The sequence below is a fragment of the Tympanuchus pallidicinctus genome, unplaced genomic scaffold (assembly GCF_026119805.1).
Source record: "Tympanuchus pallidicinctus isolate F22 unplaced genomic scaffold, pur_lepc_1.0 scaffold2, whole genome shotgun sequence".
In the NCBI taxonomy this organism is placed as follows: domain Eukaryota; kingdom Metazoa; phylum Chordata; class Aves; order Galliformes; family Phasianidae; genus Tympanuchus; species Tympanuchus pallidicinctus.
In genome coordinates, this window is record NW_026294721.1 from 23,419,365 (window position 1) to 23,436,466 (window position 17,102).

A 17,102-nucleotide genomic window follows, 5' to 3' on the forward strand; every position below is an offset into this window, starting at 1 on the left:
AGGACCTCTGAATGCTGCTGAGATCAGCTGCCACAGAACTGAGTAACATCATTTCTTCAGGAGTGTTCTTGAGCACATCCTCAAGTCTCACTGAAGTCAACTACTAAGTTAGTTGAGGGAATCAGTTATGAAGAGAGATCTGGGAGTCACACTGGACAAAAGTAAGAAGGAACTGAAAAGTGGAGAAGGAAAGAAAGAAGGGAAAATCCTAACCTTGAAAAAAACAACAGAAGGAAGGCAAGGATTTGAAATTAAACCTCTTGGCCTTGAACTGCTCACTTTACTGTGGCCATTGTAGGGATCTGTGCTACACTCTTCATTAGCTCCAGCACAAATATCTTTCATACTTCTCTGATTTCTTCATGACTTTTGCAAAATGCTTTGTTCTACACAAGTTTCCAGAGAAAATAATTTAAACAAATGTTAATAGCACAAATCTATCTGTAGCCCGAATTAACTACTTGTGAACTTAGCTAATTTAAATATATTAATGTAATTACTATTAACTGAACATTGAGGAAAGTGTGTTTACTAGGGAAACACAGCAGCAGTACGTTTGCAAGGACATAACCAATAATTGTGGTGAAGATCCATGAAAAAGAATTAAACACGTGATTAAGTAATGATTCGGTTGGTTTGCTCAATTTAGCACATACTGCTCCTATGATAATGAAAATAAGAGATGCTCGCATTATATAATTTATTCAGCAAATTTGACTTTCATGTGAACAAAATAAGAATAAATCATGCTGCGTGAAACAACAAGACCATTTCACTAAAGGAGCACTCAGACTTGCTCCTGCAGATCTTGCTTTGAGCGCCTGTAACCTACTGCTGCCACAGGGTGTTTCTGCCTATTTCAGAAAGGGATTTAAGAGATGAGGATGATAGACAGGAACTGTTCTGAAGTGGCTCAAAGGGAAATATCAAGACAGCATAACCCTCATCTTTCTTCAAACCACCCTTTCCATTTAATTCAGGGCTACATTGAGGCTAAGAACTCCTGTTAAGCTGCTGCTAAGATTATTTATTGATAGAATTTCATTTGCCTCATGTTTCCAGCACAACTCCTGTAGTTTTGCCTCTGACAACAGCGGTTCTTTCCTCCTAGGATCATTTATGCATATCCATTGCTCTTCCACTCCAAAAGAGCACTTCAGTAACCACAGCCAGCACTTACTGGCTGGGGATCTAAAATATACATACAGAACAGGAACAAAAACTTTCATGTTTAAGTTTTAATGTATCTAATTATTAGGCTTTGCTCAGAGATGACTTAAAGAACTGGACAACCCTGAAGTATGTATGGCTCTTTCCAAACTTTTCTCAACAGATACAGGTATTTCATCCAGATTTCAGAATCCGTTAAACCAACTTCTCTCTCTATCACTATTTGCACTAGCAAGCTGATTGTCATTTATGCTCATGATTTTATTTAAGTCAGTGACCCAGAGAAGACTAGTCGATCATATTTTAGACTGCAGCTTACTGTCAACAACCTATAAAAGGGCAAGATAAAGGACACTACACAATAGTTGATTGAAAAAGATCTAGCAGATACAGCAGTCTATAAAGGTCACAAGTTCGATACCAGGGAAAGCAAAACACAGGTAAACAAATTCAGAATCATCAATGCTAACATCTTGACTAACCCAGCTAGGATATTAAAGCTGTCTAGTTGTCTGTTCCAACTACATTCAATCTCCTATAGTTGGGTGGGTAAAAGAAACATTTACTGAACTTGTAACAGATAATAATAGGAGTTAGTGATCTAACTGTCCAGAGCACAATCAATTAATTTCACTAAAACAAACAAACAAACAAAAAGACTAGATAAAAGAACTAAAATCATAATTTGTTTCTCAGAGAATAAGAAAATCAACTAAAAACACAGATTTATGCATGAAATGGCACAAACTGACTTTTTCTAAAGATCTGCATCCCTTCATCTCTCAGTTAAATATTGCTATCAGGAGTTAGTGTTTTGAGGTTTGCAAAATATTTTACGGCTTCATTCAAGAAACTGGCTTCTGGTAGCTTGCGTCAATATGCATGTTGTAAAGTGGGCAGGGGTCTTTCAAAAATTTTTATAGGCAAGTGCTTTAACCATTAGCCTAATAAAGAAATGGACATAAGAATTACCTCAGCCTGTAATATTAGGTATTTTGTTTGGTTGGTTGTTTTTCGCTTGTTTGTTTTGTTTTAAAGAAAAGCATATACAACACCAGGGAGACCCGATTTGTTTGAGCTGTTTTGCATGCTCTCTCACTGTTGTGCATGACTCTTCAGAGTTAGGAACTCTTTATCCAGCTTCTTGTTATCTGAAAAAGAGAATACTTCAATACATTTTTAATGAATTTTCTGTAGTTAGAAGTGACATTTTCTCAGCTCATAAAGCAAAACTCTCCAGAGACCAAGCAGAAAAAGACATATATGATGTATATCCAAAACTTAAACAAATATAATTAAATAAGCTTGGAAACATTTCCCATCCTAGTGCTTTTGGCATTGTGTTCCAGCAGTTTCAAGTGCGCTAGTTTTCCAGTGAGATCCCTTCATCAACATTCCTTGGGTCAACAGTGCAAATACAACACTTCCATCAGCTTTGAAAACAGCTCAGCAATGGAAGGAAGTCTCCTGGCTCTTCTTAAAGACTAACCTTCAGCCCCACTTTCCAACAAAGAGAACCTTGTAATGTTTAATATAATTTCTCCACATCTTGCTTGCTTAACTAGTTTCTTTCTGCTCTCACACCAGCAGGAACCCTTCACTCCCTTTCTAACTACTCCAGCCTCCCTCAGCTGCGCTGTCTCTTGCAGTGAAGTCAATGGAACTGCCTGTCTGTGTATCTTCATTGGCTGCTGTTATTACATAAACTATCAAAATACAGGCAGATCCAGACTCATCCAGACTATTCCAAGCTGTTCCATCACATTTACCTGCAGCTGGATGGTTTCATGGATAGCTTTTTTCTGATCATCTCACATGATCTAACACAATGAGCTGCTTTTACCTTTAATATATTCCAAGTCACCACTCAGTAGATGAACAGCGATATTCAGGACTTAGTAGAAGAACAGGATACTTACACGTATCTTCTTCAGAGCTGTTCCAGCAATGCAACCCAAAGCATTTCTGTGAGACTAAGTCCTGCAGAAAGGAAGGAGGAAGAGGGCAGAGCAGAGTGGAAGGCAAAAAGCCAGAACCTGACTTCCCCAAATGTCAGGTTTTTTTTCTCTCATGAGAACTAAATACTAAGTGTAAAAGTAGAACATTTTAATGGGAACTGAGAGAACCTGTTCCCAGGTCAGTCTCAGATTTTTTACAGGGCTGTATTCAGAGCACTCACACAGCAAAACCCAGGCTCAATACCACAATTCAACCCAGACCAAAAACAAACCCACAAGAGAAGTCTCACACCCCTTCCTGCCAGAAACGAGCCCTGGTGTTTTCAAGAAACACAAATCACACTCAAGCCTTGCACCTGACAGAATTCACAGCTGTGATAACAACTGACTGAGGAGGTGCCTGACACCAGCCCTGACTGCTGTTTTGCTGTTTTAGGCTATAGATGAATTCCTTTAACACTGCCAGGAGCCAGAGCTCTGACTTCCAAAAAAACCTAGTCTCAGCATTCTCTGAAATCAACAGAAACATACCTGGGATGCTGCACAGTCTTTACAAGTAGCCTGACAGTAAAACTACCGGCCAAATCAAAACAATTGCCATTAATAAAACATACAGTGTGAGATAACATCATAACATTAAATGGCAGCATCAGCACAAACAACTAGTTTGCACATCAGGCTTGTAAAGCACACCCACAGAAGCCAGGAGAAAGTGATGCAGAATCTCTCAAATCTAAGAAATAGCTGTGGCTGTCAAACAGATTTCTCAGTGTCAAAATCTGTCCCTGAAGCAAACAGCAATTACAGCACTTTGAAGCACTGTAAGCCATTCTGACAGCTCTCATCTCAGCCTGCAAAAAAGATCTGATGTTCCTGGCCACCTATAGAAAAAGAAATAAGGGTGCCACACTCCCTGCCCTGCACAGGCCACAGGTACAAACTGAAAAGGTTTTTCCATACATCTCTCTCCTTGTGTGTATTTACTGCTAGGTAAGCTTTCAGTTCTCACTGAAACACAGTTTCTGCAAGTCTGAAGTCTGCCTTCTGATGCATGGGAGCTGCATCAGGCCCAAGCATAAATCATTAGAAAGTCACCTTTGGTCACAGAATGAAATAGAGCAGGTGACAACCAACAAGATGGCAGATAAAGCAAGGAGTAAGCACTGATTACAGCACATCAAGGAAAGAAATAAAATAGGATGAAGCGGGCAGCAGTACTATGAATATTATTTGTTTCTGCTACTGTGAGATAAGTGAGATAATTTGTTTAGCTCTCAGCTGGTTAACCTAATGAGACACACCTTGACAATGTGTAGTAAATTGGTGTCATTTCAATAATTGTACAACAGATTACCATTCATCATATTGCTAATGAAACTCTTCCCTTCATCTCTGCAAACATAAAGCATTAGGTTGATTGACTCATTAACAACATCAATGTCCTTGCACTAGCTGCAGGAGCATCTGTACCAAAGTTTGTTACTGATCTTCCTCTCCCTGCTTCAGGCCACAATTAGAAAGACAACTGTTTAAGAACTCTCACAATTGTATTTTATTTGACATCAGCAATATACACTGGAGTATAATAGGAACAATTTTTGCACAATCTTCCTTGCAAGATGGATTTATTTTCCAAATACAGAGATGTTCATTATACAGGAAGGTAACAGTTAAGCTGCACAATAGCAAAACAAGTTGACAGCTATCAAACCACCTTTTCAGTTTGTTAGAATAGTCAGGTGACCAGCACTGAATATATGCATTCCAAAACTTTAGTTAACCTCTGATTCTTCCAATCTTCCAGCCACATTGTTCCATGCAACAAAAATGTGCGTGAAGAATAACGTAAAAGAATTCAATCTCAAGGCCTCCCTTTCTTTGATTTCCTTTCTGGTTTTGCCCATGAATGAATCAATACAAACGGATTACACATCAGAATTTGCCATGGCACAAACTCTCACAGCATGCATCTAGGACATTCATATATTGCAGAAATAGACAAGTCAGGAGACTGGGGTCTTCCCTAAGAGGATGCTAAAGAGGCATTTTCCACTACGGTGGTTCAGTGCATTACTATCTGCATGCTACAACTTCTATGGAAAAGAAAGACTAAATAAAATACTCCAAAAAGCTTCATCTTTTTCACTGAGAGTATTTCTTACAATGGTCTAAGCTTAAATCCAAATGCTTTGGCTGCAATGGACAGGGCTTCACAGGAAAAGCTTACAATTAATTAAAAAAACTGCCAATGTTAACTTTTTCCTAGTTTTGCTTTGTTGAGATTTTGCTTTTTTTTTTTTTTTTTTTTTTTTTTATTTTATTTTATTTCCAACTTAAAAATGATACACAGTTATTTCAGCTGCTGTATCCACAACAGAAATTCCCCTTTTCTTTTTGTTTTTCAGCTGGTACAGCCATTACACTTTGAATTAGCCACTGTCACAGAAATTAGTACCTCTCTGAACACCATGATTTGAAAATTGAAAAGACGGTCCATGTTATTTATTAGATGTAGGTAAAGGCGAGGAGAAACACAGGAACTGTATCATACATTGAGTACACTATAACATGGATAATTTATTTATCGCAAGTAAATACTGCACTTGCAACCAGACTGGTATCCAGCTACACCCTGAATACTTCCAAATGAAGGGTCCTGGCCACAGCAGTGTTACCACATACCCTTCACTACATTATATAATTTTTACTGCCACAAGTCAAAGCCAGTGATTACTGATACTGCCGCCTTAGTTTCTAATCAGCATTTCTCCATTTGCCATCAGGAAGAGGAATAGAGAAGCTTAACGCCAATACCATAAAATAAATTATTTAAAATTACTGGGGAAAAAAAAAAACACTGCAAAAAGGAGTAGGACATGCTGAAGCAAGTGTTCAGAGATAATAGATTTAGTATTTTTTAAATTGCTAATGAGCAGGTCTAATAGCTCTCATATCTTACCTCAGCAAAACACTTAAGTCTCTAGGCTCAAGGCTCAGCTGTTCCTACCCAGAACAGGGATACCTTCTCCTGCTGAACAGATGTACAACAGAGGTGAGGAATTCACCTTTTTTTTTATTTTTTATTTTTATTTTTTAAATATAAACGAGATCAGAATTTAGTGTGGATGAGGGAAAGTAAGGGGAACTGAGCTTTGTTATTTTCTTCACAAATACATAGCGTAATGGAGAAGTAAGATTCAAAGAGAAAGCACCTTTTGCAATGTTTAAGTTTCATCAGGACAACTCGTAGGGGCATAGTAACTGTATCTTTCAAATCAGAGATGTTATTTTGTTTCTGGGATAGCCCACTGGCTGCTAGCATGGACTCTTTTTTGTGTTGTTTTTTTTTTTTTTAACTACTGTAGGACTAGGAAAATGACCACAGAGACCATGGACATTTACCAAGCAGCATGCTCAGTTTTATTACCATGCATATACACATCTGTCCAAGTGCTTTCCATATAAGAGCAATTAGCAGATCTCTAAAGAGAAGGCCAGAGTACAGTAAACTTTGATCCTTCTTTGGTATGTTCGGTACTGCTACAGTAGCAGCAGTGCTGAGCTGAAGAAGGTTACTTCAGCTCCAGTCTGACCTATTTTATACAATAAGGAAGCATTTTCCATTCCACCATAGTACTCTGAAGGCTCTGATTCACCATAGTACAGCTTGGATGCACAGCAATATGGATGCATCCCAGCTGGCAGTCACTGCTAGTTCTAATTTTTCTGGTCATCCAGCTACGTATCAGAAGTCTTAGGATTAAGTGTGCCAGTCCTCAGGCAGGATTTGCAACTGGTACTGAATTCCATATAACGCACAGCTTGCATCTAAGCCTCCCAGTTGGGAAGAAGTTTAAGGGGCATTTCTGTAAGTGGCTTAAGCCAGTATAAGATCTGCACCATCTCTGAAAGATGGAAGCTCACCTTCCTTTCATCTCCTCTTTCCAACCAGTGGTTCCTACCTTCTCCCACATCGGCAAGGAGAGTTCTCATGCAGGCAAATGATGTGCCACAAACCTACCTTTTCCTTTCACAAGATCCATGCTGTGCAAAAGCCAAGGTTGTAGACGTCCAAATGCAGCTGCACCCCACAAACTGTTGTACAGACCAGACTACTGACCAGAGAAAGGTCTGGTGCTAAAAAGCTCCCATGAACCTAAGTACAAGAATGAAGTCTTCAGATTTTGCAGGAAGGCAAGATAGTTCCAAAAACTGGCTGACATTGTAAAGAAAGCTTTTGTTGCTATTTTTTTTCCTTCCTCCTATAACTGCGCTAAACCAGACAGCAATCTCTCTATTTGGTCTCTTAAAAATAAAGCAAGTTAAATGCTAAAAGTTCCAAACTGCTTCTTTACTGAAAATGAAATATGCGAAGTTCCTGAAAGATAAAAAATGTTACTGTTTGTATTTTTGGCATAGAAATTCTCTAAATCAGAGAGAAACAGTGATATTTAATAAAACTTAATCTTTCTACTTTAGCATTCTGACTCTTAATTCTTCCTGGATGCCTGCGAAAATACCCTTTTTATGAAAACAACTGCAATGGAACATAACATGTCTCTAAGAGAACATTAGAGACTTCTTTTCTTTATTACTTTCTCATTGTACTCGTAATGAAGAAATTATTTCTGGACTGTTTCCTGCCAGATGCTGCTCTCATACCTTTAATAGTACATATCTTAAAATAACTGCTTGGTAGCAAGTAATTAAATTTTTCATCTTTACTAATGCTTTCCTTTTTCTTCCTTCTTTCCTCTTGCCTCAAATAACTTCACTTAAGCTCTTTCGTAAATCCTGGCCTTTTTTGTTGTTGTTGTACACTATTTATTAATTTATTATTAACAAAATTGACAAAATCACCTTTGTAACAATAAAAACAACCACATATGGCAACTGAGGTTCCAGAAAGAGTCTTCTTTAAAACCAGTGGAGTCAGAATAAGAATCCTCCAGTTGTTCTGGGCTGGATTAAAGTTGTTGTGAAATCCCATCAATCCCATCCTTTTCACCACCTCCTCTGTAGCAGCACTAACAACAGTGAGCCAAATCAGAAAACTGATCCAGCAGGCTGCTAACTCAGCCACTAGATAAACTTGCTTTTAGCTAGACAAGTTATTTCAGCCAGATCACCATCACCACATGGGTACATCTCCCAACACAAAGTAATAAGGTAGGAGTACTACCTTTAGCAGTAATTCAGTTTTATGGTGGAATATAATGGTCCTAATGATGTAATGCATAATAATATGGTCTGTCTGGTGCATAGCACTTCAGAGGCTGGTAGTACATAAGCCATCTCCCATCCACAGTCCATACAGATACAGATACTCATATTCTCAAGGACTGGATTAGGCAACAGTAGGTTCATTTCCACCATGATTGCTTCCGGTATTGATCTGCAAAGGCACCCATATGTTACAGAAGGATGCTATAATATAATTCTATGGGAACTATGGCTCTTCAAAATTCTTCAAACCTTCACAATTGGTCTGATGCCAGAAAACACTGCCATAAATTGATAAAACATGAAATACATGTACGTACAAAAAAATGTTTACTTGAAGTACAAAATGATTTGTGTAATAACCTCACAAAGTTTAGCAGCTAGGTTTTCAAGCTGTAAAACAGACTATGGAATTATTGTACAGTGAGGAGCTTTAAACTATCTCACATTTTGAAAGCACTGTAAATACATACTTGCACATGTTCTTAATTTCCAAGTGCTCCATACTTCTGTATCTTTACTTACCATGGAGATGAGACATCATCACAACATTTCAAAGCAAGACAAGTCAGTACTCAGTTTAATTTTGCAATGCATTGAACTCAGAAGTCCAGCTCAATGCTTCATAGAATCACTTGCTTCTTCTACCAATCTCCAGCTAAGATTTTTCCAAGGATCAAAACATATTCACAAATAGGATTATTTCTCTTCTTTACGTAAACAGACCATCTATAGAATGCTATGCCAATTAACAGCAGTTACTTCAACATAAATACAGCATACACTGAAACACACAGCAAATGCTGAAATAGATCAACAGCAGCAAGACCAACAACAGGAGATAACCCAAGTACCCAAGTCTCTGAGCTAGCTGAGGGTTAATTCAGTGGCACAATTTTTTATTTTCCTTCAGGATCTTTTTCTTGAAAATGGAGATAAGAAGATTAAATAAATAATTAATTAAATAATACCTACCTCACACCGTGCTTTGCATCCAAAAAGACAGTCTTTCAAAGTAAGACTGCTTGCAAGTGCATCTGGAGACTGCTTCCCTCAGAATTCAGAGCTTTGAATATTATTATAAATACATACACAGGATGTGATCACAGTAGTATTTTTAAATGCTAGAATTATGCTGCTATTTGAAGAAATCATTCAATAGCTGGTGGGAGTTTGGTTGTTCTCCTAAAAAGGGAATCTCCAAGGCTTTTTTTTTTGTTGTTCCCAGTTTATTTTTATTTCAAAAAATGTCATGATGCTCTTGGTTTCTCTTGCATAAAATAATGAAAACAGAATTCTGACCAGAAAACAGTAAGTTGCAGTGGATAGTAACTGGCTTGCTTTGAATAAGTCCTCTCTAGCAGAGCAATATAAAAAGAATAAGAAAGTGTAAGAGAGATCTGTAAATGCATTCAGTTACAGACTAGAATATAAAACGAATCAATTCTGAAAATGGTACCTACCACATTTTCTAATCCATGTGAACACAAAGTATGCTTCACAAGTTCTGTCAATTTTATAAGAATGGCATTTTTTTGTTCCCTCTAGTTTAGAACACAGTAAATAACATTAGCAAAGAGAGACCTTTTCTGAATTCTCTGTACTTCACGCTACTCACACTTGCTTGGAATGTGCCAAAAATTTACTTTCAAAGTCTGATGAATGTACAACATGCTTAAACTGCACACCACACTCACATTCTTCAAAAGTGCAACAACTTGCTTCTGAGTAGACACCTACAAATGAAGATTTAGTGAGGACTTAGAAGAATTAGTGTGTATCAGACTCTTGCAAAAACAACACACTTTTCCTTCCAGAAGAACCAACAGAACTTCCTATTTGAAGTGTATTTAAGTCAATAAAAAGCCCTGCATTGATGTCAGTACATTGTCTCCTAAACATAAGTAACTTACTTTCGAATCACACTGTGAAATAAATATTAACTCTTAGAAAAATTAAAAAAAAAAAAAAAAAAAAAACACTTTGGGAAAGATAAAGAGGCTTTCATCACCTAACTGGTTGCTTCTTTCCTAGACTAAATTCTTTGTTGTTTTGTTTGTTTATTTTAAATAACAGTATCCATAAGTCCATTTAACCATTGGATTTACTAAATTTACCCACTGTGCACTGTTTTACTTTGTGCTCATCAGACCATCTAGAAAAACATCACCCACTCTCCTCACTTCCCGTGGTGTCATGTAAGCTTACTGCCACATGTATCTGCAGTTCTCCAATACTTGGTTTTATCCATATCATCATTAAACAATATACTTCACCTAGGCTTCTCAGCCAGGCATTTGGCATTTTCCTAATAGGCCAGTTTAACTCCAGGATTAAACAAATCCAGGAACAGTATTTTTCAGCTATGTTGTAATTACAATAGTGTTAGCCACAGAACAGTTATCCATTTTAACAGAAGTTCCCTCCATCTCCAATAACACAAGGGCAGATGGTAAAGTTTGGATCTAGATAAATATACACTGTGGATTCTGACATTCTTACACAGTACACAGTCTCTTCACTACATCATAAGGTTCACTGCATCAGAGTGACATGCAGGAAATATGCAAGTAAACAGAAGAAAACAGAATTCTGCACATATTCAAAAGATGAATACATTCATTTTTCTCTGAAACAGTGGTTCAATCCTATTACCTATACACACTTGGCTTTCCCAGCTTTTTGCAAAGTCCATCCTAAGTAATGAAAATGATGAGATGCCCAAAGTTGCATTTGAACTCCCTGTAATCAATAAATTTTAGTTCCTGTTAAACAAAAACCTTTAGGCACATTCCTTAATAAATGATTTGCCTCTTTCATTCAATTATCATGTGATCAACTTGACAGATTGTAAAGTAATGTAGATGGAATAACTTAACAGTTTACAAAACCTGTTTGTTTTTTTTTTTTTTCCTAAAAATCATGCAGGAAAAGAAACCTAGAGTGTCTCAGAAATGTGCCACTGATATCCAATTGATTGAAACAAGTCAACTCTGTAGGAGAAAAGCCGGACTCCAATTCAGCTGCTGAACTCTAAGAGCTCAGGCCATCATGTGGTACTGGGGTCTAGGTTTGCCTCTTCATTATTCTAGTAACTGCTGTGAAAACTCTTAATAGTGAGCTAATATACATTTGACCTTGCTATGTTGACCTCACAACTGCCTACAAAATATGTTTCAATGCATGTGAAGGCAATCTCCTCAAACTGAGCTTTTAACTGCTTTTCTCAAATGACTCCATTACTGGTTGGGGCTACATCACTGAAATCAATAGGAGTTTTGCTATTGGTAACAATATCTCTGAGGAAACAGCAGTTAGTGGGATTGATCTTTGTTTCTTGGTAAGGTTTTTTCTCTCTTTATACACTTTTTTTTCTTGGTAATAAAGATGACTGAAGTGGTTGGTTAGTTCTAAATGGTTATGTTACTGTCAAGAGAGACTGCCTAACAAAACCAATATTAAAAAAAAAAAATCAAAATAAACACCAAAAAACCCACAATTCCTGTAAAGTTTATTACACTCAAAATCAGCCCTAGAGATCTATGTGGGCACTAAAGTAACATGTGCAACATTCTCCCTTTGGATTTTATTAACCAGTATTGAACATTTCACGCTCGATATTTAAGTATATTCCTGCTTCTTTTTTTTTTTTTCATGCTTCTAACTTGCACAGTATTCAGAACCTGCCAGTATTTCTGAGTATACTGCAGGCTGTTCACTGTTTCTGATCATTCTGCAAGGAGATTAAATATGATGAAAAACTCCCTGTTTACGTTGCCCTTATGTACTTTGGAAAGCTACTTATGGTAATTTCTTCTTATACTGTAACACAATAATGTAGCACAGTACAGTAAATTAGGCTCATAATGAGATATATATATATATATATATATATATCTCATTATGAATATAAACATGCAAACACCAGAAGGTAATTCAGGAATTGACTGAATTGACTGATGGATTAAAAACATATTTGTTCTGAGATATCATGAAAAATTTCTTGTAACAAGGAAGCACAGAAATTAGTATTTTGAATTCAAATAATTCCTGCAATCATTTTCTCCTTCTTTTAAGTCTTTAAAATGAAACAGGACCTACAAACAAATCCAAATAGCACATCTACTTCAACCTTGGCTAAACAGCCTGAACCAGTGTTAATTCTACTGAACAATCCACAAAGAAAGCTGATTATATGAGCAGTATAGGGGGATGGGTGGAAAGGAAGAGACAGCTGTTTAGAGTAAATCATTTAGAGCTCTGTCTAACAGAAAACATCCCCGTTTTTCATCAGAGAGAAAAGCAAAGAGTAATTTCAATAACTTTTGGAGCAAACACTAGGTTCTCAACACATAAAGCCATTGTTCTTCACACTAGAAAAAAATTACCCTTTGTGCAATTATGACCAACAATTGCCAGAGGATTAGGGCTTTTTTCTTCATTTTCACAAAGTAAACAAATGATCTCTGTTGTAGAGTATCTGCTATTCTGACAATTTGCAATAATGTGACTAAATTAGGGAAGCACAGCCAGAGCTCCCAACAATACATCTGAAGATGCAAACTACTGCAGCTTGGCAACCTGCATGTGTGCTCCATTTCCAATCCCATGTTTTGGAATGTGTAATGGTTTTCTAAGGAGCATTTTAATCTCAGGCTTCTTTTACATACAAAGGGAAAAGACTTTGCCTACCTTCTTGAGAACATCACTTAAGTGAACAAAAAAAGAGTAAGGTTTTTTATACTTTTTATACTATTATATCATGATAAAGACACGTAAGACATTCCAAATCCTATGAATCCTACCATGTACATTCCAATGTTCTATACGAAACGGTAGCCTAGAATCCATGGTACATGCTGTATTATACACCTCTTACAGTCTCCAAGATCCTATAAGCTAGCAGGTCAGATTCTCAGCTGCAAAATAGCTACCATGCTTGGATTGATAGAGATGTATGGTCACTGTACAGTCATTCTCATCCTAGTTCTGTGTAGGGCTGTCTTGATTATCTCAGCTACTTGTGACTTCCATCAGATTCTCAGTCACTTTATCAAATTACTTGCACAGAAAACTCCAGAACACCCACCTCAATGACCCCAGCATAAAACTTTGACAATGGGCTACTAATCTGCCATGTCAATTAACTGTAGTTAACGATTAGTCCAGGCAAAGGAGAATTGGCTTCTCTTTAATCCTTTAAAAACACAGCCAGATCACAGCTGAGAACTTGGCCTTTGATATTCACTTGTCTTGTATAGAAATGCTAACCGTTTTCCTAGCAAGATGGAACTCCACAAAAGCCTTCAGACTGATGGCCAGCATATCCTCCTCTCATGTAGGTGAAAAGAACACTGTTGATAAGATTTTTATCAAGCTTAAACTGTTCACTTCTTTTTTTAAATAAAGAAAAGTAGCTGTCTGTTCATACACTGAACCACTAAGGAAATCACCCACAGTGTAAGAAAAACTAATGGATCATAAATACACCTCATGTTTCCCCTGCTTCATCTAGAAACACGCTTTTTGGATTTATGTCACAGTGTTCCTTCACAAAAGGGTGTCTCACATTCAAAGTTGTGCCATAGCAACACACATCAAAGCACAGGAAAATATGTTTTCCTTGATTCTGAAGCCACTTCAAAATTTGTTGTAAATTTAACTTGACTTAAACTATATAATAAAAGAGAGAGAGAAATATGTGTTCAAAGGAAATCAGAGGTGCGTGACTGAAAAATATGGAAAACAAACAAAACAAAACAACAATTAACAAATCCAAAAGCATCCAAAAGAAAGAACAAAGAATTCAAAAATTTGAACACTGTGGACCTGGTTCCATTCTACCATGTGATGCAATTTAGAAATTTATCCACTCAAGCTGGTCAGCACTGTCTAAGAAGAATCACATTTAAGATCACCTTACCAAACAAAAAATTCCAATTTTGAGAATTACTTCAGATTTCAGATTTATAAGGTTAATTCATTCTTATTTTGAAGTAAGAATTTCCAAGGTTGCAATGCAAAATAATGCTTCGTAAAAATATATGGAGCTCTACAACTCCTTTGCATAACTCTTCTGGAGTTGCACTTTCCCAGGCTGGACTCTATTTTCTTTTTCCATTGCTCATTTTCCTCCCATTCTGCCAATTTTAGCCTAGCACAAAAAGTCCATTTCTAGCAGGTACTGTCAAAATACTCAGGACATGGGCCTTGCAGTCAAGAAATGCAATGCTGTGTCCAAATGACAGTACTAGGTGCCTCAGGGATCCATGACAATCAACACGCATAATTCCTAACAGTGGAGATGAATTCCACTGCACAGTTCTGCACCTCCATCTTTGATTTTTTCCTGTGCATATTTCTCCCAGAGGCAAGTAGTCTGTTTGAAGAGTGATGATTCACTCCTAGCTGAAGGGAGGAAGAGAATTCTGTTACCTATAATTAAGAATTACCTCATTATCCCCAAGATCTCCAGCCTTTACAATGGGAAAGTAGCACACAGCTTTTATAAATAAGAATTATTGACTTTTTAAATAGTTTCAAAAGAAGAAACTCTGCATCAAATGTGAGTATAATTTTTGAACTACTACATAGCAGCAAAACTACATTAGACTTTCTGATTTTTCCATGGTATCCTTGGATAGATACACCACCCAGTAGACCATGTTAAATGCTCCAAAGGTAACGGGAAATAAAATTCGTGCGTATTTGTCTATCTTACTAGTGCCAGAATGAGAGGCAGGGGGAACAGGTGGTGTGACAGCAGATGGTTTTGCAGATGCTCCTAATGTATGAGGTGTGGTGGTCTGAATCTGCTCCAGTCTAGATCCAAGCAAGTGCTGAATGGAAGGGGATCCAACTGTGGCATGCTGGGATACAAATCCAGTTAAAATTGGGGTAGAAGGAGGAGCTGGAGGGGTAGCTCTTGCAGAAGATAATGTCTCTGATGCATTAATACGTGTGAAAGGGTTGGGACTTGATGCAGAAAGGGAGTGGGGTGTAATGTCAGAAGACCCCTGAGCTACAGAGGGAGGCTGGATGGAACTGTGCCTTGTGTCAATTCGACTCCCACCATCAGCTTCTGACTGTACTGTGGCATTCGTTCTTTTCCTCACATTTGAATTGGCGTCTGTACTCTGCAAAGTTACAAAAAAATACTAGTCATTCTTAGAATAAACACATGAACAGAAGCAATGGAAACTTTATAATCAAATATTAAAAGAAAAATACAAATATCAATAGTAGCTTGATCTTGAAGAATAAAAATATCACATGTTCATGGGAACAGATTTAATAGCATATAAAATTATAAACAGGAATTCCTTTTACCTGTCACTGTAATAAAGGTAAACATACCTGACACTTCACACTCAATGATATCCCTATGTAAACTTAGTACCATGAAGCTAAACATTCTTGGCTAGGGTTTTTTCCAGGTTCACCCTCAAAGAAAATACTCTTCGTTTGCATATTTCTTTGATGATATAAAAATAGTCTAGAACTGACCTACCAGCCAATATGGTTTTTGCATTTTCTTCTCTAGAAATGTAACTACTATACATTAGGAACTCTAGACATCTTCCAGAGCAGAGAAAATGACATTATTTACCAAACCAAGTTTCCCCTTTTCCTGTTCATTCAGAAATAAAGCCAATGCATTTTCACATTAACCACAGGCAATAAATTATCAAGCTGCAAATGAACCAGTGAATAAACCAGTCTTCCATCTACTACACCCTTCCAGTTATTAACTAAGAAAAGTGGTGAAATTTCTGTCTTCAGGCAAGTCTGGATGACATTGTGAACAATACACTTAAGTCAAGTAGTACTTAGGCTGTGTAAGAAACTGAAGGACAGATAAGAATTTAGAGATGGCAAATCCAGCAGGGTTTAATGTTTTACTGATTTCTGAGAGTTCTTCTCTGCATGTAAGAATAACCATAATACCATCTCCTCCTGGAAATGTACCTGAAAAACAGACTTTTGAACCATCAGCCCTACACTTTCTAGATATAATACATGAATATGTTTTGCAAAGAGGCATACTGTTTGTCAAGAGACATGGATTTAATCACTGGTAGGATACGCATATTCTACAGAAGCAACACAGGCATAAATACAGATAGAACTAAATAACCATCAAAAATACATTTTGCCCATCTCTAAGTTATGCTTCTCAAGCATCACCTTGCATCATCACATGCTGCTATAGCTTTGTCTCCATTACTTCCTCTTTTTTTTCCCTCCATACCAAAGAATCCAGCCAAAACTCACAGCACAAGGAAGAGAAAGACAGAAAGTAGGCAGCAATCTCCCTTTCATCCAATAGCTGTTCTCTCAGCTAAATGCTCAAGCAGATTATAAATGGGGCATTATTTGAGGTACCAGTGCCTTGAACAGTGAGGAGAGTGACAACCATGCCTGCTGGCTGCATCACTTGCATGCAGTTGTTTTGTTCAAGGAAACAGAAATAGGAGCTGAAAAAATATCTAGGAAAAAAAAGGAATAAAAATATGCACACACATACACAAGGACTGCTCTGGAAGAAATGCTTTCTATTTTATTATGTTGGCTCATGATGTCAGAGGCAGATGTGGGTGGTATGGCAGTAGAGGGTGAACCTTTCCAACAATATTCCATTACATACTGTTGCCATGTGACAGATGGTAGGAAAGGGGTACTCTGACAAAACAGTGTCTGACATGGAAGCGCATAGGTACAGCAAAGGTATGGAATTGAATTCCTCCATGT

The 17,102-nt window shown here is 37.3% G+C and overlaps 1 protein-coding gene across 1 annotated transcript in view; it reads right to left on the minus strand.

The window, feature by feature from the left end:
- Positions 1 to 4,656: 4,656 nt before the first annotated feature.
- GABRA4 (gamma-aminobutyric acid type A receptor subunit alpha4) overlaps positions 4,657 to 17,102 on the minus strand; it is a 45,141-nt gene continuing 32,695 nt past the window's right edge. Inside the window, exon 9 of the mRNA XM_052681933.1 lies at positions 4,657 to 15,487. Within this exon, the coding sequence (XP_052537893.1) occupies positions 14,954 to 15,487 (534 nt within the window). The 3' untranslated portion in view covers positions 4,657 to 14,953. The remainder of the gene's footprint in view (positions 15,488 to 17,102) is intronic.